Source organism: Parus major, chromosome 4 (genome assembly GCF_001522545.3).
Source record: "Parus major isolate Abel chromosome 4, Parus_major1.1, whole genome shotgun sequence".
NCBI classification, from domain to species: domain Eukaryota; kingdom Metazoa; phylum Chordata; class Aves; order Passeriformes; family Paridae; genus Parus; species Parus major.
In genome coordinates this window covers 53356529-53383720 of record NC_031771.1, presented here as the reverse complement: position 1 = coordinate 53383720, position 27192 = coordinate 53356529, and the positions used below count along the sequence as shown (strand labels likewise).

General features: G+C 36.0%; 1 protein-coding gene across 2 annotated transcripts; it reads left to right on the top strand.

The window, feature by feature from the left end:
- Positions 1 to 1893: 1893 nt before the first annotated feature.
- On the top strand, positions 1894 to 27192 carry NCAPG (non-SMC condensin I complex subunit G). Of its 2 annotated transcripts, XM_015624279.3 has the most exons (22): positions 1894 to 2095; positions 2689 to 2895; positions 3779 to 4007; positions 5306 to 5451; positions 6308 to 6392; positions 9231 to 9423; positions 10886 to 11035; positions 13075 to 13215; positions 14208 to 14331; positions 14960 to 15049; positions 15204 to 15383; positions 15861 to 15971; positions 16518 to 16637; positions 18158 to 18397; positions 18725 to 18906; positions 21597 to 21771; positions 22204 to 22365; positions 23151 to 23322; positions 24311 to 24397; positions 24849 to 24924; positions 25769 to 25928; positions 26678 to 27192. In XM_015624279.3, exons 1-21 carry the CDS (start codon positions 1985 to 1987, stop codon positions 25893 to 25895), a joined length of 3108 nt encoding a protein of 1035 aa, XP_015479765.1. In that variant the 5' UTR covers positions 1894 to 1984; the 3' UTR covers positions 25896 to 25928; positions 26678 to 27192. The 2 variants fall into 2 exon arrangements, with proteins under 2 accessions (XP_015479765.1, XP_018861855.1); XM_019006310.2 differs by lacking the exon at positions 26678 to 27192 and having other exon boundaries at positions 1895 to 2095; positions 25769 to 25949.

Sequence of the window (27192 nt, the reverse complement as noted above, 5' to 3'; positions counted from 1 at the left end):
TTTCCTACTCTCTAGGAGCTGAAGGTGATTAGACCTGATCTGTATATTTTAAAAATTAATAAAAATATAAAACTCACCTTTAAAATTGAGGTATCTTTTTTAAACATATACAAATGCATGGCAGCATAATATGTCAGGGGAGAAAAAGCCCTCTGCCACGTATTAAAATTATTTTAGAATTTATTTTTACCTATAAAAGAAAATACTTTGTCTCCAGCTGCTGCCCTCCATTCTTCACATACAGCTCATATATATCCCATAATCCTTGACACCACTGCAAGGAGAAAATAATTCAAATTTTTTGATTGATTAAAATCTTCTTCTTAAATACAACACTAGGAAGATTTAGATCTAGAACAAGACTGACCCCTAGTGGGTTTTTTTTCCTGGTTGGTTGTTTTTGTGGGTTGTTTTGTTTTGTTTTCTTTTGCGGGGGGGGGTGGGTTTTTTATTCTTGGATTAAAATGACCCTTCTTCAAGACAGGTCCTGCTTATTTGACTTACTGTCATGTGATATTTTGTCACCTGTCCTTACTGAATAGGTGTCATCTCTTGAGGTCCATCAGGCACTTTTTTTTCTTAAAGCCTAAACACCTATGGACGTCAAACACCTTAACTTCCTGCTGTCCAAAGCTTGTCCTCACTTCTTTGAATGCTATCGGAACTCTGTAATTGATAGATGCTGAAAATGTTTCTCGTTTACTGAGTCATTAAATGCTCACCGTACGTTCCGGAACAGTAACGCAGCTCTGGGGTTTGAGCTTAGTTATCTTTCCTGTTTTAAATGAGATACTGAGATAATGGGGTTTATTACTATTCTCAAGTTAAAGGATTTCTGGGAAAGCATTAGGTTCACAAAAAACGCTTGAAAACTTGGGGGAAATTTCCACTAATATTTATCCACTAATAAAATTCAGTCTGTGTGGAGCACAAATGAGCATTGAATCCGCCCTGTCCGCCTTGTCAGGCCCCTCGCAGCAGCTACACAAGAGCGGGACTTTCAATGAGCCCTTATTACTTAGTGGCTGAGCTGTCCCAGGTTGCTGCCGCACATACTTCGGTTTACGAAACCCGTCTGTACTTACTTTCCCTGGTGCTCCCGTCCGGGGAGCACTTTGGCAGAGCGGCTCCAACCAGCTTTGTCAGGCGCATTTAACTATTTTGGCCGAGATAATTCTGGAAGCCCTCGCCCGCGCCGCTTCCCCTCAGCCACAGCAGGGCTGATACCGGGTACGGACGCTGGAACAGCCGGGCAAACCGCAGCCTCGCACGGCCCCTGCCCATCCCTCTCCCTCCCAGCCCGCCCTGAAGGGCTTGGAGCACAGATCCCATGAGGAGCAGCTGAAGGAGTTGGGGTTGTAAAAGCCTGGAGGAGATTCAGGTGAACCTTATCACTCAACTACCTGAAAGGAGGCCAGATGAGGGTCGTCATCTGCTCACAGGCAACCAGGTATAGGACCAGGGAACATAGTCTTAAAATCCACCACGTTAAGGTTGGACATTATAAGAATTTCTACACAGAAAGGGTGATTAGACAGGGTGAGTCTTCGCAGAAGGGGTGAGTGGACCATCCAGAGAGATGGTAAAGTCACCATCTCTGGAAGTGTTCAAGAAATGACTGGACGTAGCGCTCAGTGCCATGGTCTAGTTGATGTGGCTGTTCGATCACAGCTTGGATTCGAAGATTCCACAGCTCCTCTCCAACCAGATTCATTCTGCGAATGTGTTAAAATGGCGACGCTCAGCGCGCGTTCCCGGCCAAAGGCTGCCATTGGCCGCCCGCCATCGGCCGCCCGGCCCGTCTCCTTCCCGCCTCCAGCGCGCGGGCACGAGCGCGCGCCCGCCCGCCCGCCCGGGTTTCTCGCGATATCGGGGGCGGCTCCCGCTCCCCGTTTGAAGCTGAGCGCGCGGACGCTGTGGCCGTTGCTGGCGCGCGCGGGGAGCTGTGAGGGATCGGTCGCGGTCCCGCTGCCGCTCCTCAGCTATGGGAGCCAAGAAGAAGCTGTTGCAGGTCCGGGAAGCCTTTCAGCTTGCCCAGAAGCCTCACCAGAACCACGCGAAGCTCGTGGTGGGTCTGAAGAGCACTTACGCTCAGGTACGGTTGCCATCGGACGACCCGGCGCGCGGGGGAACTGAGGGCCACAGCGGCTGCTCCGCGGGACCTCCGGGGAGCAGGGGTCGCCTCGGTAGTGTTCCCCTAAAACGAACACCGGTGTGCCTAAGGCGAGCCCGCCACTTAAACAAAAAGAATCCCCAGCCCTCCACAAAGAAATCGACCCAATGCCGCAAAACCAGGCCGCTGAAGTATTCCGCAGTGGTCTCCTGCGAACGCGGCGCTGAGGGCTGCCCGCAGGTGTTGGTGATGGCGCGGGAAGGTGTTTGGATACCCGAGATGTGTGATGCAGCATTTAATGGACGGGGTGTTGATTATTGTCCTGAAATCTGTCAGCCGGATGGAGCCTCGCGGTCGTAATGTGCCTGCTGTGAAGTTAGAACAAATACTCACTAAGGAGGGCACTACAGCGGGTGTGCCCCGACTGCTGACTCTAGCCTTTTAAAAATTTAAATTCAATAGGAAGCTGTCAGTTGTAAGCCCACTTTATTTTGCTGTGGTACAGTTTTGAAAGATGAACCGGATAGTTATCTTTCCTTGTGATTTGTTTTTGTTGTTTGTTTTTTTTTTCCCAGTTGGATGATAAAGAAGGCTTTAATGAAAAATTCATTCACTTCCTCAAGTATGCTATGATAATCTACAGGCGGGAACCAGCAGTGGAACAAGTGATCAATTTTGCGTCTAGATTTGTTACTTCATTCTATCAGATGGAGAAAGAAGATGGTAGTGAGGAGGGAGAAGATAATTTACTTCTGAATTATGTGTTTAAATTTCTGCTTGAGGTACAGTTAACATTTATTCTTAAATGTCTAACATAAAAATGGAAACTTTTTTCAGTGAGGAAAACTTGCTGGTACTTGACAATACTTACAAATTAGAGTTTAAAAAGTTAAAGCAGAGCAAAGCTAATGCTTGACAAGTAGCACCATCCACATTCCCCCAACACAAAAAGATTCACCACGTTCCACACAATAATCCAGCAACTGGATTTCAAAAATTTTGGGCCTTTAAGAAAAAGTGAATGTTCTCCTATATATGGCTGTCAGATATGTCACTGTAGGCTTTGCTGTGGGTATATTTATGAGCATGAAATTGTGGAAGTGTGGTGGAAATTAATTTATACTCTTCCTTTGATAACAAAATATTAAAAGATCTTCTATACAAATGTGGCTGGCATATGTATTATTCTTTTCTGTTTACTGCAAGTGTTACATAGAAAGATGAACAGTTCTAATAGCTCGAACACACAAATAGAATTATGTTTTCCTAAACTATTTATTTGCCATGGAAAGACTATGGATCAGACCTAAGATAACAAATCATAATTGTTAATGTCTTTTTTTTCTTCTAATATTTCATGGAGGCAGAGCAATACGTTGTCTAATGCACTGCAGGCTGCATGCAGTGGTCAGCATGCTGCTTCCTTTGTAAATGCACTGACGATTTTCTAGGGTCACTGATCCAGGCAGTGGGTTGTAATTGCTTTTCAGTTCTGTGACTTTTTAATCTTAAAAATGAAATAAAATTGGAAAAACTTCTGAAACATAGAAGTGCATATTTCATTTATTCTGTAGAATATTAGCCACTTAGATGTGCAAATTAATAGCCTTATGTTGGAAATGAGAAAAGTGTGATTATAAGAATACCTTTTATTCTTTCCTTAAGTCTCACGATGCGAACAGCCATGCAGTTAGGTTTCGAACCTGTCAGCTCGTAAATAAGATTTTGGGAAATATGCCAGAGAATGCTGAGATTGATGATGACTTATTTGATAAAATTAATCAAGCTATGCTGGTTAGACTTCAAGATAAATTTCCAAGTGTGAGAATTCAAGCTGTCTTGGCCCTGTCAAGACTTCAAGATCCTAAGGATGAAAACTGCCCTGTTGTTAATAGTAAGTAATATTAAGTAGTATTGGTCTTTCTATTTTGTCTAAGAACACTTTTTAATTTACATTACTTTATAGCATTTTGAAGCTTGGACTTTTTTTTTTTAGCATTGAGTAAATGGATGTTAGAGAGTGTTCTTGTAATAATTTGTAAACTGTGAAACTCTTTGCTAGAGGAGATGGAAGATACAAGTGTTATGTGTGTTCAAGGGCAAAAAGCAGAACTGTTAGGGGAGACCTGCTAGGCAATCATACTGGGCTCAGGCTGCTCTGTGAGCTGAATATAGATGTAGGCTTGTGAAAATGTGTTGTAAACTAGAATGGAGGTATAATGCATATTTTTTCAGTTCTTGCCCTCTAAGCACCCTTTGGTACTATTAATTGAATTAGTACAAAACTGTTAGAAGAGTAGAGATGATAGAGGAAAAACTATTGTTCTCTTAAATTATGATCACTTTTCTAGAAGAGATCAGCATTGCTGCAATGCATGTATCTTGATGATGTTTGTGGGTTTCTTTCTATATTGTATGATTCTTGACTAAGCTTCTACTTCCTTTACCTCAAGGTAGATGAAGTGTAGGTTTATACCAGCACAGCTGGTATATAAATTGTGCCCTGATTAATCTTTAGATATTGCCTTTTGTGAAGAATTCCTTAGTTGGGGTTTTCTGTTGATAAGGTAGCTTCTTTGAAATTTTATTTTCTAAGTGTTGTTTGTAGGTTACTTATTTAGGAGCATTAAATTTCATAGTAAATCATTGTCTCACAGAGCAAGATGAATTAATGTTTACTCTTATTAAACAAATTTTATAGTTGCTTTGAATTTTGAATACGGTTTAAGAATATAAAAAAGTATGAGGGATGTGAGGGATTTACTGTAAAAGTTTTGGTAGGCTTAATGGAGATTGCAATTTTCCATTTAAAGGAAAATTTGAGGATCTGCTTCAAAGATAATGAAGAGTTACAACTAGTGAATAGAAATCTTAAAGAGCCAATATTTAGAAATGGGGTTTTTTTCTGCTAGTAAATGACGAAGTGGTTATTTATGGGTGGGATCTAGAGTAGCAATTTTTTGAGTTATTAACTACAGATCTTAGATTGTGAGCATTATTTCTTTTGACATCATAGCATGTAGTTACCATAAAATCTTGGGGTTGTGACCCTGAACTGTTTCCTAAATTATCAGCTCTGCAGGGGCAGGAGAGGGGTTTTGGTAACAGCTGCTGAAATTTTTTTAGAGTATTTTCTGTTTATCTGTGTTTCAAACTTGTATGATAGCATGATTATGGCTACTTTATTTTCAGTTTACTGCACATTGCTTGAAAATGATTCAAACTCAGATGTGAGACGTGCTGTGCTGTCATGTATCGCTCCGTCAGAAAGGACTTTGCCAATAATTGTAGGCCGCACTATGGATGTAAAGGAGGCTGTCAGAAAGCTGGCATATGAGGTAAATTGGATCACTTACCATTAATTTCAAAGGCTGACTTAGAAACAAGGCTTTAAATCTTTTATTATATTTCACTTAAGACTAAGAACAGTTAAATAATTTATTTTCATTTACCAAAATACTGAGGGGCAGTGATTTAATACAAGTTTTTTAAAACTGCTAAACTTGACTTTAGAACTTATTTGATAGAAATTACTTATTTTTTATCTATGCATTTTGTTATGTTATTCAAGCAAATTTGCTTCCCTGTTATTACATAGTGGATGTCAGGACTACAGCAGTAGTGAAAAATTGCATGGTTTTGGTATTGCAATTTTGAGAAGTATCAACTGTTACTTATATTTACATGCAGAGGTAAGAAAGTATGCTAACATGCCTGTTTCTTTTTTCTTGAAACAAAATGTTCTAACAAAATTTTTTACACACAGAACCATCTTCTGTTGTTTTTTTTTTTTTTAATGTTAGCTTAGATTGTTTTTTTTAACGGAATCTCTGTGTTAGTAGGCTTTTTAAGGAAAGTACTAACTTCAGTAATTATTGCAGGTATTTATAACTGTGGGCACTTTAAGGAGAAAGGATAGTTTTCATGTCCAGGTGTTGCATTCAAGCAGAGCTGATGAGCTTCTAAGCTATGTGTTAAATTTATTGTTTACTTTTCATTTTCTTTCATGCATGAGGATATGCTTGTTTTAATGTATTGGTGCAGTGGTGTTGGTATAGGTATTACAGATTTCTGTTGAGTTAGGATTTCTGTGGACAGTTAAAACTCAAAGTTTTAACTGTCCACGTAGGTAGGTAATGAGTTCATTTGTTATCATATGTGGATGTGTATTTTAATGTCTTCATTACTTTTAAGGTTTTGGCAGAAAAAGTTCACATGAGAGCTCTGACAATAGCACAGAGAGTTAAATTGTTGCAACAAGGACTTAATGACAGATCTGGTAAGAGATCATTTCTTAACATCTTAATACTAATGTTTAAGAGAGAAAACTTTCTAGTGTGTTGGGATCAGGTGTGCAGAAGCTGTGATGGCAATAATGAGCTTGGAGAGAGTAATGAGGTACCAGGAAGTGTTTAGACACATGAAACCTGCTTGCTGCTTTGTTTTTCCAGACCCATATAGTGAGCAAACCAGAAAAGAATGTTACTTTCAAAAAACCTTACAGCCAATGAGCTTTAAAATAGGACCAAATGCTATTAAAATTTTAAAAATAAAAATGTAATTAAACAGGTGCATTTGGAAATGATTCATTACAGATATTTTTGTAACTAATAAATGTATTAAAGAATTTAAATGTGAACATTAGTATCAATTTGAAGATATTTCCTATGTGCTTTCGGAGAGGAATCTTCTTAGCTGGTTATGTTTTTGTTTAGCTTGAATTTTCTTTTAATTGATCTTTGACCCTTATGCATTTAATCATGTGGTAGCTTTATTCTTTTTAATGTCTTTTGTACTTTATCACTCTATAGAAAGAGCCATTCAGAATGTGCCCTTAATTGTGCGTGGTGTTTGCCAAGAGATCAAAACATCACCTGCAACTGAGCGAGACAATTTTGGTGTAGAACACTGTTTTGGGTTTTTGTTTCCCCCAACAGCAGCATGAGTATGTGCATGAATTTCACAGTAGAAGCTACCAGATTTACTGAGTGATGATGTGTAATCCCTCTACTTTGTTTGGAAAGTCTTCACTAAGTTGAATTTTACTCTGAGAATTTCCCTTGCTGAGTGATGTGCTGCTTGGGAATTGTGAGAATTATGATCTATGTGGATATCACTTAGAAAACAAGACTAAAGTACTGTGTTCATTGGGAGCTAGAGCTCTTTAAGGTGTGTCATGCATACATCTGTTTTTATTGATCTACTATTATTTTTGGCTAGCTGGGGGTCATATTCTGTTCTTGACAGGAAAGCAAGAGACAATCAACTGAGTCCTTTTTAATGCTCTATAGAGCTACACTTAAAAAGACCACCTCCTTCTGTGTAAGAAGTTTTAGCAGCTTTGCCCACCCCACCCCACCCCCCCCAATCTTGAATTGGTCTGTAGTAGCCTAAAGAAGTTTGCCATGTTCTGTTTCTGAAGTCCAGCACTGAAAAACCCATCTTCTGAATTACTGTTTCTTATCAATACACTAGTTTGGTGTTTTCTCTAACTAGTTGCTGCTTGTCTGTTGGCTGCCACCACTCCCCCAGTAATGCTTGGTCATGAGAGGTACTTCTTAAGGTGAATGCATCTCTCTTAGACTCTTTCCAAACCAGGGAGGAAACTACTTTCCCTAATTTTTCATGTCATCCTTCACTTGCCAGGAACAAGTATTTGTTATATTCCCTTGAAGAGAAAGTACAGCCTTTCTATGTGGCCTGTCTTTCATGACACTGATGTGTTCAACATAAAGAAATGCCCTCTTTTATGATCCAGGACAGATACTCTCTTAGTGTCTGTCTCTTCCTTAGGATGATTTTACATCCCAGGTGTTGAAGATTTCTTTTTCTTGACATCTAGAATCACAGGGAAAAACATCTACCAGTTTGACTGATATGTTCTTTGCCAGATACAATGCGTTTGTATTCTAAACTGGCTATTCTATATTGCAAATATTGCAAATCCTGTAACCCTGAATATATATATCTTTATTGAATTTGCTTATTTGAGTAACTCCTGAGCTAGCAAGTGAGAAACCTGCTCATTCAAGGTATCTACATTAAAATTTTGGGTGTTTTTCCATATTGGCTTCCGAACAAGGGCTTATAATTAGATAAGGTGTAGAATACATAATCCACATTCTGCTTAGTTCTACTTTTCAGGATGAGTTCAGTTCCCATTCTACTGTATTCTACTAGTTTATACTTTTCAACTTCCTGGAGTGGTTTCTTATTCTTAGGACTGTAATTTAGCTTTTTCAAGGCCTTTTTGCAATTCTTTTTGAACTCTTAACTATATTTAAGTGCTACACTTACTATCATAAGTTACGTATAAGAGAAAGATGAATGTTGTCAGTATGTGTGCACTTTGTTTCCCTTATACTGGATATTGTTTTCTGAAAGAGCCTAAGAGCATAATGGTTTTGCTCCTTAGTTACTATGTTTTTACCTCCACCAGATTCCTAGCCTTTCAACTTTCCTGCTTGAAAGTGTGGGTGAATGCATTAATGAGGGATACATTTTGGAAGTTCCCTTAAATACTTTTTTCATTGATTGATTAGTACTCTATTGTTCCAGGAACTGTTTCTTGTGGTAATGGTGAGTAGGGAGTTAAAGTATTATATGTAAACTTCATAATCCATTCACATAATTGAAATAGCATGAGAATTCTGTGTGTCAGTTCAATTCCTGCCTCCAAAAGTAGCTGATTCCTCAAACAGAGCAAGTATATAACCGTATTTACCCAGAAGTTGGACCAGATGACCCACTCTGGTCCCTCCCAGTCTTACCTATTCTGTGATTCTGATTTTTAATATCTCTTTGTTCTGCAGGAGTTTGTGGTTTGTTGGGTTTCTGGGTTAGGTGCTGTTTTTAGATATAAAAGTTTTTTGGATAGAGGCTTTTTTTTTTTTTATAAATTCCCTATGAGGGGAAAAACATTGCCTCAGAAAAAGGGTGTGCCCTAAGTAGTTCTTGCTCAGCTGGGTTTTTCTTTATTCAAGGTAATGTTAAGTTTAACTGTATAATAACTTTTTTTGCAAAAAGACTTCTACAGAGAAGTGTTTCTTGAAAGTCGGTTTAAAATTTGATATTTTTTAAACTTTGTTTTAAACTATTTGAATTCCTGTATTATTAGATGCTGTTAAGGAGGTAATGAAGAAGAAGCTCCTTCCAGCCTGGTTACAGTTCACTGAAGGGGATGTTTTGGAATTGCTTCATAGACTGGATGTGGAAAACTGCACAGAAGTGGCCATCCCAGTACTAAATGCTATGTTTTCATTATCTCCACTTCATGACATTGTTCAGAACTGTAAAAACCTTGACAGCAGGTATGCAGAGCATTCTTTATTTCCAAAAGATGAGCATTTTGTATGAGAATATAGAACTAAATTTCTTTTAACCTCTAACTGGCACATTTCCAGAGGCTATAAGAAAGTTATTTCACTACATTGATGCTTTTTAAAGCCAGAGAGGCCCATGTCTATCGCTTTGGAGTGCAGTGCATGTAGCATCTACTGATTTCAAAACATCTGTCATACTATTAACCAGAATGCAAGGCGCTTCATATGATACTGTGCATTTCCTCCCATAATACAGAGTAAGATTTTGCTATTGCTTTTTAATCAGTGACAATTTGTCATTTAATTTCATCAGCTGAGATTAGACTCCTACTACTGTTCAAAATCATTCCATTCTGATTGGTGTGACTTTGGTCCTGAGCAAAATGAAGCTTCCATTCTGAAAAACTGGGCTATCTGAGAATTTTTTAAGTAGCAGATCTGTTAGACTAATGACATTTTGAAAAGTAAGTCAAATTCCTCAGTTTGTAATGAAGCTTACATTAATTTAATTTATGGAAAACACTGGGGTTGTTTTTGTATGAAGTTTCTGAGTACAGCTTGAATAATGGAGTATCAGAATGATAAATGGCTAGATTTCTGTTTGTTAAATTTACATTTAAATAAAGACCTGTCAGATTAATGAGAAGCTGTTAAATGATCAATTTTCATCTACATGTTGCCTTGGGTGGTTTTGGCTGGGCTTTTTGTTTGTTTTGTATGTAGTAAATCTAAAGCAAAATCAAAATTTTTGATAGTTTACAACTAAAATGGGTGGGATTCAAGGGAGTAAAAAGTACCACCATAGTGATACTGTCTTTTCTGTTTTGAGGTAGAATTAATGCACAACTTAATGTTCTGCTTCTGAAAGCAAAGATGAATAGCCATGCTTGGCATGAAAAATACTATGAATCTAAAAAGGAGTGGGGGTCTCATGATGGATTATCTATCTATGTCAGATAGATCATAAACTTAGAGAGTTGCTGAGAAGTTGTATGAGATGTTGCATTATTCTTGTTATTTTGTGTTATGATTGCCACTCCATTTTTGTGTCAAGATCTTGTATTAAGAAAGGAAGAAAATTCATAGAAGCTGAAAAATATTTTAATGCAGTTTTGGATTTCTGTGGATTAATGGCGTTCAATTTCCAGACTTGTGCAGTAATAACAATGTTGCTCTAGGACTGAAGGGTTAGACAGAATGTTTCTGCAAACTGGTGAGAACAGCCTTGAGTTCAAATGCTGAGAAGGGCAGTGTAGTGAATGGTTTGTGGAGCTCTGTGTCCTCAAAAGAGACAAAGTTATTTTTCTCAACCTATAACTATTTCTGTGGGGAATACCTACAGGGTTTTATTTGCATTTTAGGAAATAGTTATTTCCTATTTTCTAATACTTTTGTGTATTTATTGTTTTAGACTCTTATTTATCTCTTCATTTTGTTTATTTTTGTTTAGAAAGCTGATTCCAGTGGAGGATTTAACAGCTGAGAATGTGTTATATTGGAGATGTCTTTGCGAATATCTAAAATCAAAAGGTGAAGAAGGTGAAGTTATACTAGAACAAGTATTGCCAGAACCAGCTATATATGCAGATTATTTACTGAGGTACATTGCATTTAAAAATGTCTTACCACTAAAGTAGATTTTCTTTTTTTTAATTAGAGAATATTTCTTTTATGCAAGTGTTCAAGTATCCTCCAAACCCAAAATTGTGCTTGGACAGTGATTTTAGCTTTTCCACCAACACTTCTTTCATTGTTGTAATTTGTGAAAATAAAGTAAAATTTTGCTTCTATCCCTAAGAGAAGCATTTTTGAATTGAAACTTCCCTTCTCTTTTGTCTGCTCAGGCAGGAGTGCTTCCTAAAAACTTATGTTTGGAGGCAGTGACAGAGCTGCAAAATGACACAGTTACAGAACAGTTATTTAACTGGAGGGCATGGGAGGGTGGAAACTAATGTTTTGTTAAGGCAATGTATGGTAATTTTTTTTTTGGTGGGGTATTTGTTTGTGTTTTTTGGTTGGGTGTTTTGTTTGNGGTCTTTATGGAATTCTTTAGTCTTAACATAAATTTTGAACAGAATTTGCTTCAGAGCATGAATAATGCTGGGCAGTCTTAACTGAGGTGTTGTATCTGTAAAACACAGTGAATCTTCCTGAAATTATAATAAATCAGATCTGCTGAAAAATGCATTGTATTGATGGATGTTTCCAAATATGCATATCCTTTTTTCACTGTACTGGATGTAGTATACTGGTAGTAATTACAGAAGTCATTAAGACTTTTCAGTGTGAAATGTGTTTCATAAATGAAGCATCTGTGCTTCCTTAGTTTTGAAATGTATATCTGGTCCAGTGGGTATAAATTTATTAATTCATTATTCATTTAACAGTCGATGAAACATTTCTTTTCTAAAAAATCTGTTCATCAAGAGAACATTTGTTCTCTTTCCATCCAATCTTACTCAAAGTGCCTTCAGTTACATTGCTCTTCAGGGTGAGGTTAAAATTAATCAGGTTTGCTAGTAATTGTTTATGGTCTCAATTGTTACTCTTCATTGTTGGGCTGTTGTTCCAGGTAATATTTACAGTTCTCAATCCTCTGGTGTACAGTTGTGCAGTGCACTGTGAGGGTGTTGGTTAGGATGAGCAAGAGCATGCAAGTCATTGGTACTCCAGAAAAATGTAGGAATGTGAGCTGCATTTCAATATTCCCTGTTACCTGGTGCAGGCAATGCTATTATTGATTGGAAACAATTTTAATTTCAGATGTTCTTAAATACTAGTTGCATGCAAAGTTCTTATTGCCCTAAATTAGAAGAAACTGTAAAAATTTGCTAAAAAGAATGAGCCATTACTGAAAAGTATCTACAAAGCTGGTGTAGAAAAAAGCATATTTTTCAGTTTGTCAAAATTTGAGTTATATTTTGTGATGCTGAATTTTGTACTTGATGTTTCACTTCAGATTTTCTGAACATGCATAACTTTCACTGATAGATAAAATTTTGATAAAAAGAGCACCTGAGTCTAGAAAAATAAAGAAATGGAACAAACTGATACACTTTCCATGCTATATGGCTGAATGTACCTGATAACAGATTATTATTCCGTGATGTCATACCACTTAATCAGATTAAGAAGTCACTCTACACTTTCATGATTTTCTTGTACTTTGTATTCTAGGCAATATAACAATTCTGAACTTGTAAAAAATACATTGTACCTAAATATGCAGAAAATAGTAAGAAAAATGGTACCTCTATACATTTATTCCTAAGATGTTACCTTTATGCAGTTTTACAGAACTGAAATCACATGTAGCATTATTTAACATTTTACTTATTGTATTACATTCACAAAAGGGATTTTTTTAAATGAAGTGCATTATTTTGAAACTGTACATTATTTGATAGAAATAACTTCCTGAAAAATTAGCTATGAAAAGAACACAGTCATTGATTTTTTAAGGTTTGTACCTAACGTAACCACTTGTTTATACAGGACAAGAAAGTGGTGGGATTTTTTATTGCAGGTGGGGCAGGAATGGATATTTGGATTTATTTGGAGTATATTTGTTTATTTAGTTATTTATTACTGTCCGACAGGAAATCTGAATGTAGTTGTATCTGTTCTGTTTGCATTCAGTTATCTTCAAAATATGCCAATTCTTAGAGAAGAAGAAAAAGAAGATTTTAATTGTTTTGAAAACCTGATGACAAAAGAATTTATAGGCCAGCAACTGATTCTAATCATAGGCTGCATGGATACCATGGAAGAGGGAGGAAGGTAAACTTAAATATCAAATTTGTGTTACTAAGCTTAAGACATTCATAACTGAGGATAGGCTTAGAAGCTCTACTTGGAAAAGAGCCTGATCAAATAGACTAGACAAAATACAGTTCTAACGTTAGCTGGAATAGAATGCAGTCTCCTTAATGGAATTGGTCCCAAAATTGTGCCAAATATTGTCTGCTTACTTTTATGGGAAAGTAAGTTCTAATGCAGATTTAACATTGTTAGGGGAAACAAATTCAGTTGTTTTCATAAAGTATTATTGAGATTATGAAGTTACAAAACTTCTCATTTGGAGGATAGTATGTAAAAAATAAAGGGAGAAAAATGGATTGCTTCACAATCCAAACTTGTAGCAAGTAGACTGTTTGTTTCTTGTGTTTTTAAGCTATAGTCTGCTAAGGCCTAAAATGCTACAAATATCTTAGGTGCCAGGCTAAATTGGAATGTGTTAACTGAGTCATTCTTATAATTTGAACAGTCTTTTTGTGTGAAGTAAAAAGAGCAAATGAATTTGGAAATTCATACCATCTCAGACATTTTGTGAAAACTTGCAATTATGATAATATAAAGACAGCAGTAATATCAAACTCTCAGTGGAATATGTAAATATGTGCCAGACTGGCAGGATAGTTTAAGTTAAAATATTTTGGATTTTAGTTTTCAGTCAGATAATTTCCATGAAAGCATTCTGCTGTATTGATACTGACTGTTTCTGTTGGTATGACTTTACTTTGGACAGTAGGGACATCTGATTTAAAAATTCAGCATTTCCTAATCAAGAGAAAACAGATAAAATTATCAAAGACAGACATTGCTAAGTAAGAAGATACATTTGACAGTTAATGTAGCTGTGGAGAAAAGTTTCTCTCATACTGTATTTTAAAATCTTCACACTATCTCCAAGTTGGTATGATAGTAACTCTTCTGTTTTCCATTTTCTTGAATAAGCAAACATTGTTGGTTTTTTTTTCTTTTTAATCCAGAAAGCATCTGCTAGTTGTTTTACAAAAGATTCTCATTTTACCTTCAACTTCAGCGGCACTTACACCTCTGCTTGTTGAAAGATTGCTCAGTATTGTTAAGGATGAGGACAGAAGGATTCAAATTGTAAGTAATTGTAAAAGCTTGTTTTCTAATCTCTGTCTTCCTCATAAATCAAACAGTCTTTATGAAGCATTGTAAAAGAAATAGCAGTATTTAAATATTGTCTCACTTCCCCTTGAGTGGGTTTTTTTTTTGGGGGGGGGTGTTATTGTTTTGGTTTCTAGCATGCATTCTAGCTGCATTTTGTGGTTTTCTAGAGACCTTTAAGTTTTGAGATGTGACTGGTGTTGTAAATGCAGTCCCCAAACTAGGAAAGTGTTACACTTCAGTAGCCTGTTGCAGAATACTTCATTGTATTAGATGCAGTGTTTTGACAAAAACATTGAAAGTGAGGATGATGTAGATTTCCAGGTTTCATATTTCTCTTCCCTCCTATTAGCTCAGATAGGTACTTAAGGTCCTGTTCCTTGCTTACCCAGCTGAATGGGAGAAAATGGGATTGAAATGTGCTCATGGTCACATTATGTATTGTCAAATTGAGGGCTATTTACAAGGAATGGGCTGCTAAGAGAAACTGCACAGATGTGCATTACTTCTTCAGGAGGATAATATTTTAAATTTGGAAAAGTTAAATGCTTAGTATATATCTGAACTGCAATTAATGACACTAATATACTGTTTGTAACAATAGGTTGCAGAAATTATATCAGAAGTTCGTGAACCAATCGTTGCAGTTGACCAGCCTGTTGATGCCGCTGAAATAAGAAAGCGGGAGCTTAAGGTGAGCAGATTTAAGTAAATACGAAAAATATTTTTTTAAGCCTAACCATCTAGAGTTTTATATGGTAGGTTAATATTGGCTAGTGTCCATAGTGTATCACTGCCTAATACCACAGATGTTATTATACTAATTTTCTTTTTACTTTGTATTTCAGCTGGCTGAAATAAAAGTGAAACTTTTTGAAGCAAAACAAGCTTTGGAAGAATGCATTACTCTTCAGGATTTTAATAGAGCATCAGTATTAAAAGAGAAAATAACTGAGTTGGAACACACAAAAAATGATCTGATGAAAGCAGCAGAGCAAACTGAAATTAAAGAAATGCGTGTGGAGAAGGTCTCTTCCCTTCCTCTATTCCTAAATGCTGGTTTATGTTTTAAAATTCATTCTTAGTTTTAAAAGAAACTGTAGCTTCGCCTTGTTTCAAATACATTTTCAAAATTGAAACCAAACTTTTATGGTATTAGCATTCTTCTTCAAGTATTGAAGCTGATAATATGCTCTAGCAAAAGATAAATTGTACAGAAGCTGATAGTATTCTCTAGAAAAAACAAATTGCAGTTGAACTGTTCTTTTGTCTTTGAATAACTAAAGAATTTTAAAAGGGTCTTGTTCTTACTCTTCTTACTCTAACTGAAAACATAGAAAGGAATTTATTTTGATCATAGCTTATAGTCTTGTACAACAAATGTGTAGTGGACAAGAAATGTTTATTTGGGTAGGGAAAAATTATGATTAATGGCCCCATTCTTCTTATCATAGCCACTGTTTATGTTGATAATTTTTTTTCTCTCTTCCCTGACCAACTTGAAGAATGATCCTGAAACACTGTTGAAGTGTCTGATCATGTGCTATGAGGTTCTGAAGATCATGTCACTTTCTAAAGGCATCAGTCCAACCATTAATGAAATAATTCAATTTCTGGTATGTAAGAATACAAATAACTTGAACTCCTTAGTAAATGCTAAAATACGGAATGATGCCATTGCATTGTTCATTATCTAGTCTGTTTTTTCTTTTGTGTGGATTTTTACAATTGTCTTCTCAAAACTATTTCAAGTACATCAAAATGGCATCTGTATTTGGTAAGTTGGAATTGAATATTGTTTTTCTGCAAGAATGTTAATGTCTTCTATGAACAAGTCTGTAGGCTTGTTGGTGTGTGTTGGATTGTTCATTTCCCAGAGTGATCAGCTCCATTTAGTTTGAAAACAAGTTTTCGTTTTATTAAAAACAAACAAAAATAAAACACTCATGTGACTTTTGCCATTATTTTGTTGCCAATTTCAGACAACATATTCAATCTGCTTCGGTTTTTACCTACATAAACAGAGTATTTGGTAGTTGCCATTTTTCAATCCCGTATCAAAATAAATTATTTTTAGTTTCAGAGTAAGCATGTTTAGTAATCAAAGTTTTATTTTCAATTTATGTATTTTTTTCTATTATGTTGAATATTATTGTTTTTAGATACTTCCAGGTGTAACTAATGTCCACCCAGCTGTGAGAAATATGGCAGTTCTGTGTTTGGGTTGCTGTACCCTTCAGAACAAAGAATTTGCGCAACAACAGCTTCCATTGCTGTTACAGGTAAAATATCTGATGAGAAATGAAATTATGGTCTTTGTGACTTAGTAAATAAATCTAGTCTTGTATCTATAACAAGCTAACCTACATAGTAATGTTCTTTGAAAACCAGTAATTCCTGATTTTCTGAAGATCTGGAGAGTGTGGTTTCCTGTAGATTTTTTTGATGTCTAGTAAGATTCAGTTTATCTCAGTAGTAACATGTTTTTCCTTTGTAAGGTCACCTGTTGTCTTAAAATTTTCTAGTAATTCCTCATCTTTAAGGTCTCACTTTCTCTTCAAGTCTGGGTGAAATCTGTCATGTATTTGTTACTCAATACAGAAAAGAGAAGCTGTGGGATTCTCTAAGCCTTCCTTGTGAAACCAAACAAAATGTGTCTGGTTTTCACATTTCTGTTGCATACTTACCTGTGATATTAGGTGTTTAATTTAAATTCAGAGTAATTAATATGTTTATATTAAGGATCAAGGAAGAGTTGTAGACTAGAGCATAAAGCAATATTCAAACTAACAAACAATAGCATGGCCAAACATCTATGGATATGGAGCTTGTTGGATGCTATAATATCCACAGTTTGCATCCTTGTGGTGAATGTTCTGATACCAAGCTAATTATATCAAATATGACACTTGTTAACCGTGAATTTTGACCCTGGCTTTGAGGGAAGTGTGGGTGACCATTGTGCTTTTCTAAGAGCGTGTTCAGGCAGACATTGGAGAAATGACAGCAGGAGCTGAGCTGATGTGCTTGGCTCAGACAAGATTGTAGAGTTGTCAGTCATAGTAGGAGAACTTTGAGTTCCTAAAAAAGTAACATTTACTATTGTTTTTAATTTGCCTTTGAATATGTCACATTAAAAAAAAAAAAAGTTTGTCTGGAGAGGATTTCAGTTACTTTAGTAACTTAAATTTTTGAGTTAACTAATCTTTCTGCAGGTACTAAATCCCACAATCTCTATGTTGGCTGCTATCAGAAGTAGGGTGTTGGGCTAAACAGATGGAGAATCTCTGGGTTAAGCCATGATGCTTGGTTTTACTCACTTGTAATTTAAACTACAATAAATATAGTAACCTATGTAACTTTGACTTTTATTACTCTCTTGGTCCCTGCTTTTTATATACTGTTGATTTTAATTAAGCTATACTATTATTTAGCTATATTTCTGTAATGCCTAACACTCTGGAGCTACCACAGGCAAACAGACTTTGTTTGTCCCATGTCTGATTACGGGTTAAACAATAAAATTACATCTCACACATGTATGCTCACTCCATGAGTGAAATCAATTTAATTTTATGTAGTGCAGATTGCGTACATGACTTGATAAATTTTTTCCCAGATGGTATTATAAATTCAGGTTTAAATTTGTATCACACCTTCCTAAAGCTTGAAAATTGGTTCAAGTATTTTGAAAAGCTTCCCAAAATAATGAATCCTTTGAAAGGAAAAATCTTACTATGCTTAATTTAAATATTGGTGGTCTACTGGAAGATGATATCTTTATTTTCCTTATTAAACCTAGGTTTTACAAATAGATAACATAAAGATAAAGCTCAGTGCTTTAAAGGCAGTCTTCGATCAACTAATGCTATTTGGAATTGAGCCTTTTAAAACCAGAAGAAGCAATGACTCTCAAAGTGAAAGTGGACACATTAGAACTGAAAATGGTGAGGGTGAAAGTGAAACAATAGAGGAGGAGGAGGAGGAGACTGCCACAGTTCACAGCCTTCTGAAGCTTCTTTCTGGTTTCTTGGACAGTGAGGTATGGAATTTTATAAAATTTGCCTTAGTTTTGTTTTAAAATTATTTTTGAGATGGCTTATCATCCCATTAGGTTGCTTGGGGATATTATGTGATGTGAATTGAAATTAATGGTCTAATATATTAAAATATCTGCCCTAGAAAATGACTGCAAGTTTATCACTGGTACAGGTTAACGCTACTCTTGAGCTGCTTTGCATTCTGTGCAGGTGGAAATATGTGAATGTAGAGAAGTGATTGTTAAGATAGGATATAGGCTATTACAGTAAAGTATTAGTGAAAAACATTATGGTTGATGTATTGTGTATATGATGAGTTCTTTCTTCAGTATTCAGAAGTTAGGACAGAAGCTGCAGAAGGCATTGCCAAACTGATGTTCTCTGGGAGGCTGATCAGTGCCAAACTCCTTTCTCGTCTTGTTTTGTTGTGGTATAATCCTGTGACTGAAGAGGATACTCGGCTCCGACACTGTCTGGGAGTTTTCTTCCCTTTATTTGCTTATGCGAATAGGTAATGCTCTTTCTAATTTGTTTATATGACAATATACATACGTCTAGCAGCTTTAGGAACCTTTTTTTTGGTCTTGCACCAGTAGAAATGGCACCAATGCAAATTTGATTTCGATATCTAATTCAGCCTCCTATGCCTATTGCTTTTGAAAGTACATAATCTCAATCTGTGACCATTCTGAAGACTTTCTGTTAATTCCCTGTTACCCTTGTGGGCTTGCATGGGTTTTTTTTTCCCTTTCCTAAGCCTACAATTGAAACTGATCTCAAAGATGTTGAACAAAATTAATTTAAAAAGATGTGCTTTACTTATTTATGCTGCTGAGCACAAAGGTAGGCTTTGAAGTGTTGCTAAAAAGTAGCTAGCAGGAATACTTCAAAAGAAAATAATCAGTGCCCAGCAGTTATCAAAGCAGCAGGCTGCTGCTTTGTGGTTTGGGGTTTGTTTTGTTTTTGAACCAAGGAATATTCCAATTTAAATTCACAGTATATTCAGATCTCTTGTTTATTTTGGTGGAGGACGAAAGAGGTAGAGAGCTTATGCAAGGGAATAAGAGCTTAAATAGCAGTTCTCATCTCCTTTTACCTGCTGCTGAAAGCTTACTTTTCAGTAGCTGCTAGTGGTTTTATCAAGTTAGAACAAACTAAGTATTTATCTGCATTTTTTATAGTTAAGCTTCAATTATGGTGTATTATGTTACCTTATCTATTTTTCAAACCAAATTGATTTCCATTTTTGTGTGTCCTATATGTTGCCACATTAAGAGGAGTAAAAGGGGAGTTGTCTTGAAGAGGCAGAAAACCCCAAAGCAATGGATTGCTGTTGTCAGAAAAAAACCAGAGAAAAATACCCAGTTTCTTATAGAATACGTTTTTTTCCCTACTTTAATTATGAAAGTAGCAGAAAAATTGATTTCATATATTTCCAGTACCTCTGATAATGAGTAATGAATTTGAGCTTTTAACATTGATAATCTTTTACCTGTGAATGTCATCTTCTGATGCTGTGAATTTCATTATCTTTCTTTATGAGTTCTAGAGATTGCCCACCTGAGTAATCCTGTGTATTTCAAAGTCATTTGCAAATGAGACAATTTCTTGTGGCACTTGATAGATGATCTTTTTCTTGAAAAAATAACAAGGTGTATGTGTTAAATAAAAGTCAGAAAATTTGTGAAGAAAAAAATCCTGTGTCTTAGTCTGGCTCATTGATTGAGAATCTCTGTTTAGTTATGAAATCTCATTTATTTTCTGTCTCAAAACATAATCTGCATCCTGGATCACAAATGGTCCATTTTAAGTTGAGTAATTTACTTTCTTCAGTGACAGATACTGTATTATTAGAAGCGAATTATTAAATACCATGATGTAATTCAGAACTTGTCTGCAAACTTGCCATTTAGTAAAGGAGAATTTGAGTAATAAATGAGATTTGGCAGAGGCTCATACCTAAATTTGATACCGATCGCTCACTGAATTTTAAAATTCCATTTTTTTTCTGGGTGCTGCTCTGTTAATCTTTCTATCTGGTCACAGATATAATCAAGAGGCTTACTTCTTGAAATGAAATATTTGAACTCTGAGGAAAAAATGTTGATCCTGAATTTTAAATTATCTGTCATGTCAGAAGGGTGGTGTGAGATGCTAGAATAGGGACAAGGTCCTGTAAGCAGTGAACAATTCCTATTCATGGAATTTCTTCTATAGTGTATTAAACTGTCAGGCAGCATAAGAGGAAAAGCTGCCTTGTGCCTGTGTGTTGTTAGAGGTGAGGTTTTTTTTCCATTTACAGGGAGTAATCTGAATGATATTTCAGTAATGCTTGAGCCAATATAAAGCCTTAAAGCTGCTGAAAGGGACAGTTCTTGCTTTGGTTCTTTTGTAGCCAACTGTAGTGCTCAAAAGGGGTTTTTTTGTCAGCTGGTTTGCCTCCATAATCCAGCAGCAAATAATCTGCTTTTTTAAAAATTACTTGCATTCTTAGTTTTCTTATGTAGTTATTTGGGTTCAAATAGGAAGTTAATATAAATATCAGCAAGACTAAAGGCTTCACTTCAACTGTACCTTGTACTTTTTGACATCTTGTTAAATTGTTTTGATAAGTCTTGTGGAGCCAGTTTTAGACAACTTGTTGCAAAACCAAGTGAAACATGATTTTTAGGATTCCTTGGCAGGAGTTGTGATTTTTTTCTCAAGAGTTCGTAAGTATTTCTTCCAAAAATCCAGTTAACCATTGCATACTTTTTTTGCCAGGTTTCCTTGCTTTCTTACACAATGAGAAGTACTCCCAAAGAAAAGAGGGTAGCAGAAAGGAGGAATGAGCAGAAAACAAGATTAATCTATGAAATTAATTAGAGAAAATGTATTTATGGAAATTTTTATTATGGAAATGTTTTCTCTTGCCCTTCAAGAAAGAACATATCTGTATATATCCATTGGGTTTTCAGTAGTAAGGATGAACGTTCAACTTCTTCAGAAGAAGGAAGTGTTACTTAAAACTTGCTTGAAATACCATGTGCTAAAATTTCAAATGGTACTAGGAATCAGTTTTGATATCTTGATTTTGCTGGCCATTGCTACCAAGTTTGATTGCTCCCACTTTGCTTTCACGTGCCAGGTCAGTGAACTTTCTTCATGGACGGAAAACCTAATTTTGTCTTATGCTACTAATATTTGATTTCACTGAAACAGGTCTAACCAGGAGTGCTTTGAAGAAGCTTATCTTCCAACTTTGCAAACACTGTTAAATGCTCCTGCAACATCACCTTTGGCTGAAGTAGATATCAGTAATGTTTCTGAACTGTTAGTGGACCTTACCAGACCAAGTGGACTGAAATGTCAGTCCAAGAAGTCTCAGGACTATCAGGTACAATATGTTAAACTGTAGAAAAATAGTACTTGTGTCAGATTAAGAACTACCCCCCTTAGCTTACTGCTGCTTGTCTGGCCTCTGGGATTCCAAGAGAATTGGATTAAAATGAGTGCCTGTTCAGGTAGTGAAGTTTTTCAGCTTGACACTTTCCTTCCCCTTTTCCTCCCATTTTCTTCCCCCCTCACCCCATATTTCCCCTCCCTCTTACAATTAAAAAATGCTAGTAGGAACTTGCACATGGCTAATTGTTTATATCATAGAAGATATTTATAAAAATCAGTTGGTGAATGTACTGAAAATATGGCATTTTAGGAAAATGTTTCCTGTGTAAAATTAGCCAGCTGTTTAAATCAGATTGTTCTCACTGCTGTCTCTTGCAAATTGTTCCCAGCAAAATTACTGATATCTAATTTCTTTCCTTTGCAGGAGTTAACAGTGCATGATACTTTAGCCATGAAAATTTGCAATGAAATCCTGGTGGACCCAACTGCACCAGATGTCCGTATTTATGCAAAAGCTTTAAATTCACTAGAACTCAGTAGTTCTTCTACAGAGAATCTTCTGGTGTTGCTCAATGAAATTCGAGAGGTAGTACATAAATAGCATGGCTCTTACTTTTTAAATCATTAGTAGTCTAATATTCTGATATGCTTAAAAATGAAGGGCCTTTGTTTTTTTACTATGACAATATGACTGGAATTTCTCTTCTAACCAGTCTTGAAAATTAATTTTTGAATCATTTACAATAATCTAAGGTGATATCCCTGCATTAACCACAGACAGTATAACCAGCTTGAAACAGTGTGCCTGACTTGATACATTGCAGTATAGTAAGTTCTTTTGATAACTGTTGGTGTAGTTATTTTAAAGTTTAAAAAGTCTTGCAGTTTTGCAGCTTTAGTTAATTATTAACAGCTGAAATTTTACACCTAAACTTATGATAAATGGGAAGATCATTAGGCAACATGAAAAGGATGCTTAATTTAAGATGAAGTGGGAAGTGATTGACTTCTATTAATATGGAAAAAAATTGAAATTTGGAAGTGTGGCACATGAACACAATGGTATATAGAAATGTTGATAAGAATGCTGAATCCACTATGGGCATACCATCCACAGGTAGCTGTACTCCATGTACAATTGCTTTAATATTTTTTTTTCAGGTTTTCTTTAAAAAAAATATGAAAAAAATTGGGATTTTAGTGGCTAGTATTGACAGAGAAAGTGTTTCTCCTTTCAGCTTGACTGGTCACTTCTGTCACACGTATCCTTTGTGCAGTAATTTCAACTAATCCTATTAGTAGGCAAATTTAATAGATAAAAAAATAGTTGTAAATCTAAGTAGCATTTAACATTAAATGTCGATTCTTCAGAAAGTGGAAGATAAACCATGTCAAAAAGCTATTGAGAAGATCCAAATGAAATTGACCAAGGATCCCAATGTGGGCAGAAACCACTCTGGAAGAACTGAGGAAACAGGTCTCTCAGAAAGGACACAGGAAAGAGACATCACATTGTCTGAAAATACTGTTCACAATGAAGAAGGTAATTCAGGAGGGTGTAGTACAATAGCAGGTGTACAGTTCAATGAATTGTTTAGATATTATGAAAATAAGAAGTAATAGGATTTGGGAGGCAACTTGAGCTCCCTCAGCTACTCCCCATATCACACACACCCTTCCCCAGCTCCATTGCCCTTCTCCAGATTCACTCTATCACTTCAATGTCTTTCTTGCAGTGAGGGGGCCAAAACTGACCATGGGATTTTTTGAGGTGTGACCTCATCAATGGTAAATACAGGGGAATGGTCACTGCCCTGGTCCTGCTGGCCATGAAGTCTCTGGTTCAAGCCAGGACGCCACTGCTGGCTCATGCGCAGCTTACAGACATTGAGCTGGCCCCTTAAAATTTCACTGCCCTCAAATGGAAAATCACTGTTCCCATCCTCATGGTCATCCAATTCAGGGGACTGGGCAGCCTGGGGTCCATCACTAATATTAAAGAATTAAGCAAATAAAGCACTGAATGGATCTGCATTTTCTCTAGTCCTGTTAGTCAGACAACTGACCGTCTTCAGCAAGTGTTCATCCATTGTTTTGTTTGGATCTTCTGCTTTTACTTTATTTTCAAAAGCCCTTCTTTACTAACTCAGAAAACACTGACCAGGTTCAACTGTAATTGAACTTTGGCCTTTTGTGTCTTCTCCCTGCATGTATTTTTCCTCTTGAGCTATAGAAGGAGGTCCCCTGTTCAGACAAGATGATCTGTCCCACTTGCTCAGCTTCCAACACAGTGGAAGGGGCTAAACAGTTGTCAGTAATAGTTTATGTATGATTGACCTCTGCTGGGGTGGAGTTACAGCTGAGTGATACTTTAAACTTCCTGTTAGCCTTATTTGCTAGCTTGTGGTTTAAAGAAAAAGTGGGGTTCAATTTTGCGGCTTTTTAATGTAGCAGACAGAATTTAAAATCCTGGTATTTAAGATAATCAGCTTTTACTTTACGACTTCTGCGTGTGTTATTCTGTTCAACAGAAAATAATAAAGATGCTCTTAATACTCCAGTCAATGAATTTAAAGAAACTGCAAAAATAAGATCTACGAGAAACAAAACTGGCAAAGGTACAGTAGCTACAATATTAGTTGTTCTTTATAAAATAATTTCATACTAACTTTTTGTGAATGTATAGATGGGAAAGCCATTTATACTCTGTTGTAGTTTTTATAATTATATTTGTTATGACATTAAAGTAGTTTCTTCTGTTGAAAGTTTTGTGCTGTTAGACTGTCCCAATAACAGAGAAAATAATTTTCAAAGAAAATAGGACTGACTTCAGGTTTGCAGATAACTCAGCCACATCCATCCATTGACAGTAACGTACAGGTGTTTCTGGGAAAAGTAGAAAATTGTGGGGGTTTTGTAGTTGGATTTTTGTGGCCACATTCTATCAATGCTGACTGTGTATTTCTGTGTTTTAATACAATATCAAATGCTGAAGAAAGATAGAAACAAAACTAGCTTAAGAAAATAAATGGTATCAAGATATGAAAAAGGACTTTTGCTTATACTTAGGACAGCGGAAAGCGGCAGAAGTGAGGTCTGTGAGCAGAAGAAAAACTGGTGCAAGTGTAAAACGTGGTCTTGAAAGGTAAATCCTTGTCTTCCCACCATCAAAACCATGATGTCTGTGCTAGTAAGGAAGTTTAATTCAAATGTTTTTCTTTCCCAAACCTGTATGCTTTGATATGCTTTGTTCCTAAAACACTGATAAATATTTAAGGAAACTTTGAACTGGTAAAAAAAAAATTTCTTTGAACTGGTACTTTTGAAACAGTGGCAGATTCTGCCAAGGAGCCTGTAATATTTTTTTAACATACTTTTTGTGTGTTGAGTCAACATACATTCTAACTGAAAAAAGTCAGATTTTTGATTTACATTATTGCTCTTCTAATTAATTTTTTTTTACCTATTTTAATATGTTCTGTGGAAGTATCAATTTTTAAAATTTAAATTCTTTTTTCCCCTTCACAATTTTGCTGCTTGTTGTCCAACATGTAGTTGACAAGAATCTAGAAATGACTGAGAAGTGAATATAGACAATGGATTTCATCCCTTGTGATCTTGCAGGATAAGCATTAAGACATTATAATTGCAATTTTCAGCTGTGCTCAACTCTTTCTTAAGCAAGTAATCCATTTATTGTGGACTGTATTGTGACCAGGGTCAGTCTCTCCCATTTGCCTATTTGGTGTGTATGCTTTGATTCCACTTAATTTTGGGAAAATTTTGCTTATTTTGCAACTGCTTATCAGTTGGTTATCTTTACTGCTACTGCTATATCACTTGGAAAATATCAGTATATTCTCAAAAAGAAAATGTTTATAATTGTTAAGAAGCATTTTTGCTCTTTAAGACCACATTTCAAGTTTATTCCTATAAAAGCTCTTCAGTTTTCTTAGTCTCTTTTACCTCTTTAATAATCTATGTTGCAGTTGTGATCAGATTCCAGAACCAGTCCCAGTGTCAAGTTCAAGGCCTCAAAGACGAGCAAAAACTTTGGCACTGGAGAAAACCCGAATGAATCTTTCAAGACTGTTGGATGAGGAAACAGATGAGTGAAGACAAAAGGAGAAAGTGCCTTTGTCAACACTGGTAATTAACATCAGACTTGAAAATAAGATATTTTTTTTCTTGCTAGTCATATTTACTCCTTTATATGAATCATTTATAATTCATATACATGAATATATGAATATGTCTACATATAGACATATACATGTCTATATTAGTTTTAAAATAGATGCTTGTATTTCCTGATATGAAGTCCCTCCTTCATGTAATAAAAATTGATTAAAATATTACCTGAACAAAAGTTGGATTTTTTTTTTTCTTTTACTTAATAGAGAAGAATGCATCTTACTTGCAAATATAAATTGCTGTTGGTGCTAAGTATTCTGTAGTTAAAGCTGTTTTGATATTTAATAGTAGAGAGTGGTAGCTTGTGATGGCAGTAATTTTGAATGTACCTACTTTTAAGGCACCTTTCTTCACTTTTATAGCAGTAAAATCTGGTCAGCAGATGCATGTATTTACTGTTCCTGTTAATGTAAAGTAGAGTTGCTCTTAAGTGAAAATTCTGCTTCCTGCAGTTGTGTGTCCACTTTATTAAACAATGTCAAAATGATAAAACCGAGTAACTGATTTTATAAACCATGCTGAAAGTCTACTGATGCTATATAGAATCAGTGATGTGCTTTTAGGAAAGCATAAAAATATTTGTGCTACAAAATAAGGTCTGGTAAGGAAATGAGTATTTAAGTACAGAAGGGGCAAGAACTGAAGTCCTTTAAGGTCAGTGTTATGTCTTTCTAAAGTAGTATCCAACTGTTATTTCTTTGTAGCTCTGAAGTTCAAAAGGTGTAGGAATGGTCAGGAGTTTCACAGGACAGCAGATGAAGCTGTGATCACACAGTCACTGGTGGCTGAGCAGGTTCACTCGAAAACACCGGGGCAGTCGTGTCCGTGTCGCAGTGGGGTCATTCCAGAGCAGTTGGAACAAACTCACTCAATTCCTTGACATGCACATCTCAACTATTGATGCCAAATGCAGCTTTCTAAGGAACTTGCATTTTAAATTGGTAAATATGCTATAAATGATTTTTGGTAAGTCTCAGAAGTGACTTGGGGGATACAAGTGAAATTGAGTATTTCTAAAGTGTAATGCCCAAACTATTATGCTGTTTCCAAGCTTGCATATAGGAAACAGGAAGAGGGATTGTGTTGCTTTTCATCCTTTGCAGTTTTTGTTGGAAACTTGTCAAACTGAAAAATGCCACAACACAATACTTTTGTTGAATTTTGAGGCAAAGCAGGAGCAATAAAAGCATATAAAAGCCTCTAGGCATGTCTTCCTGAA

Excerpts from the sequence above, each read along its gene's own strand:
- NCAPG (XM_015624279.3), top strand. The coding sequence starts at position 1,985 with ATGGGAGCCAAGAAGAAGCTGTTGCAGGTCCGGGAAGCCTTTCAGCTT. Across the intron at positions 13,216-14,207 it reads ACCATGGAAGAGGGAGGAAG|AAAGCATCTGCTAGTTGTTT; the intron begins GTAAACTTAAAT and ends TTTTTAATCCAG. Across the intron at positions 21,772-22,203 it reads AGAAGTCTCAGGACTATCAG|GAGTTAACAGTGCATGATAC; the intron begins GTACAATATGTT and ends TTTCCTTTGCAG.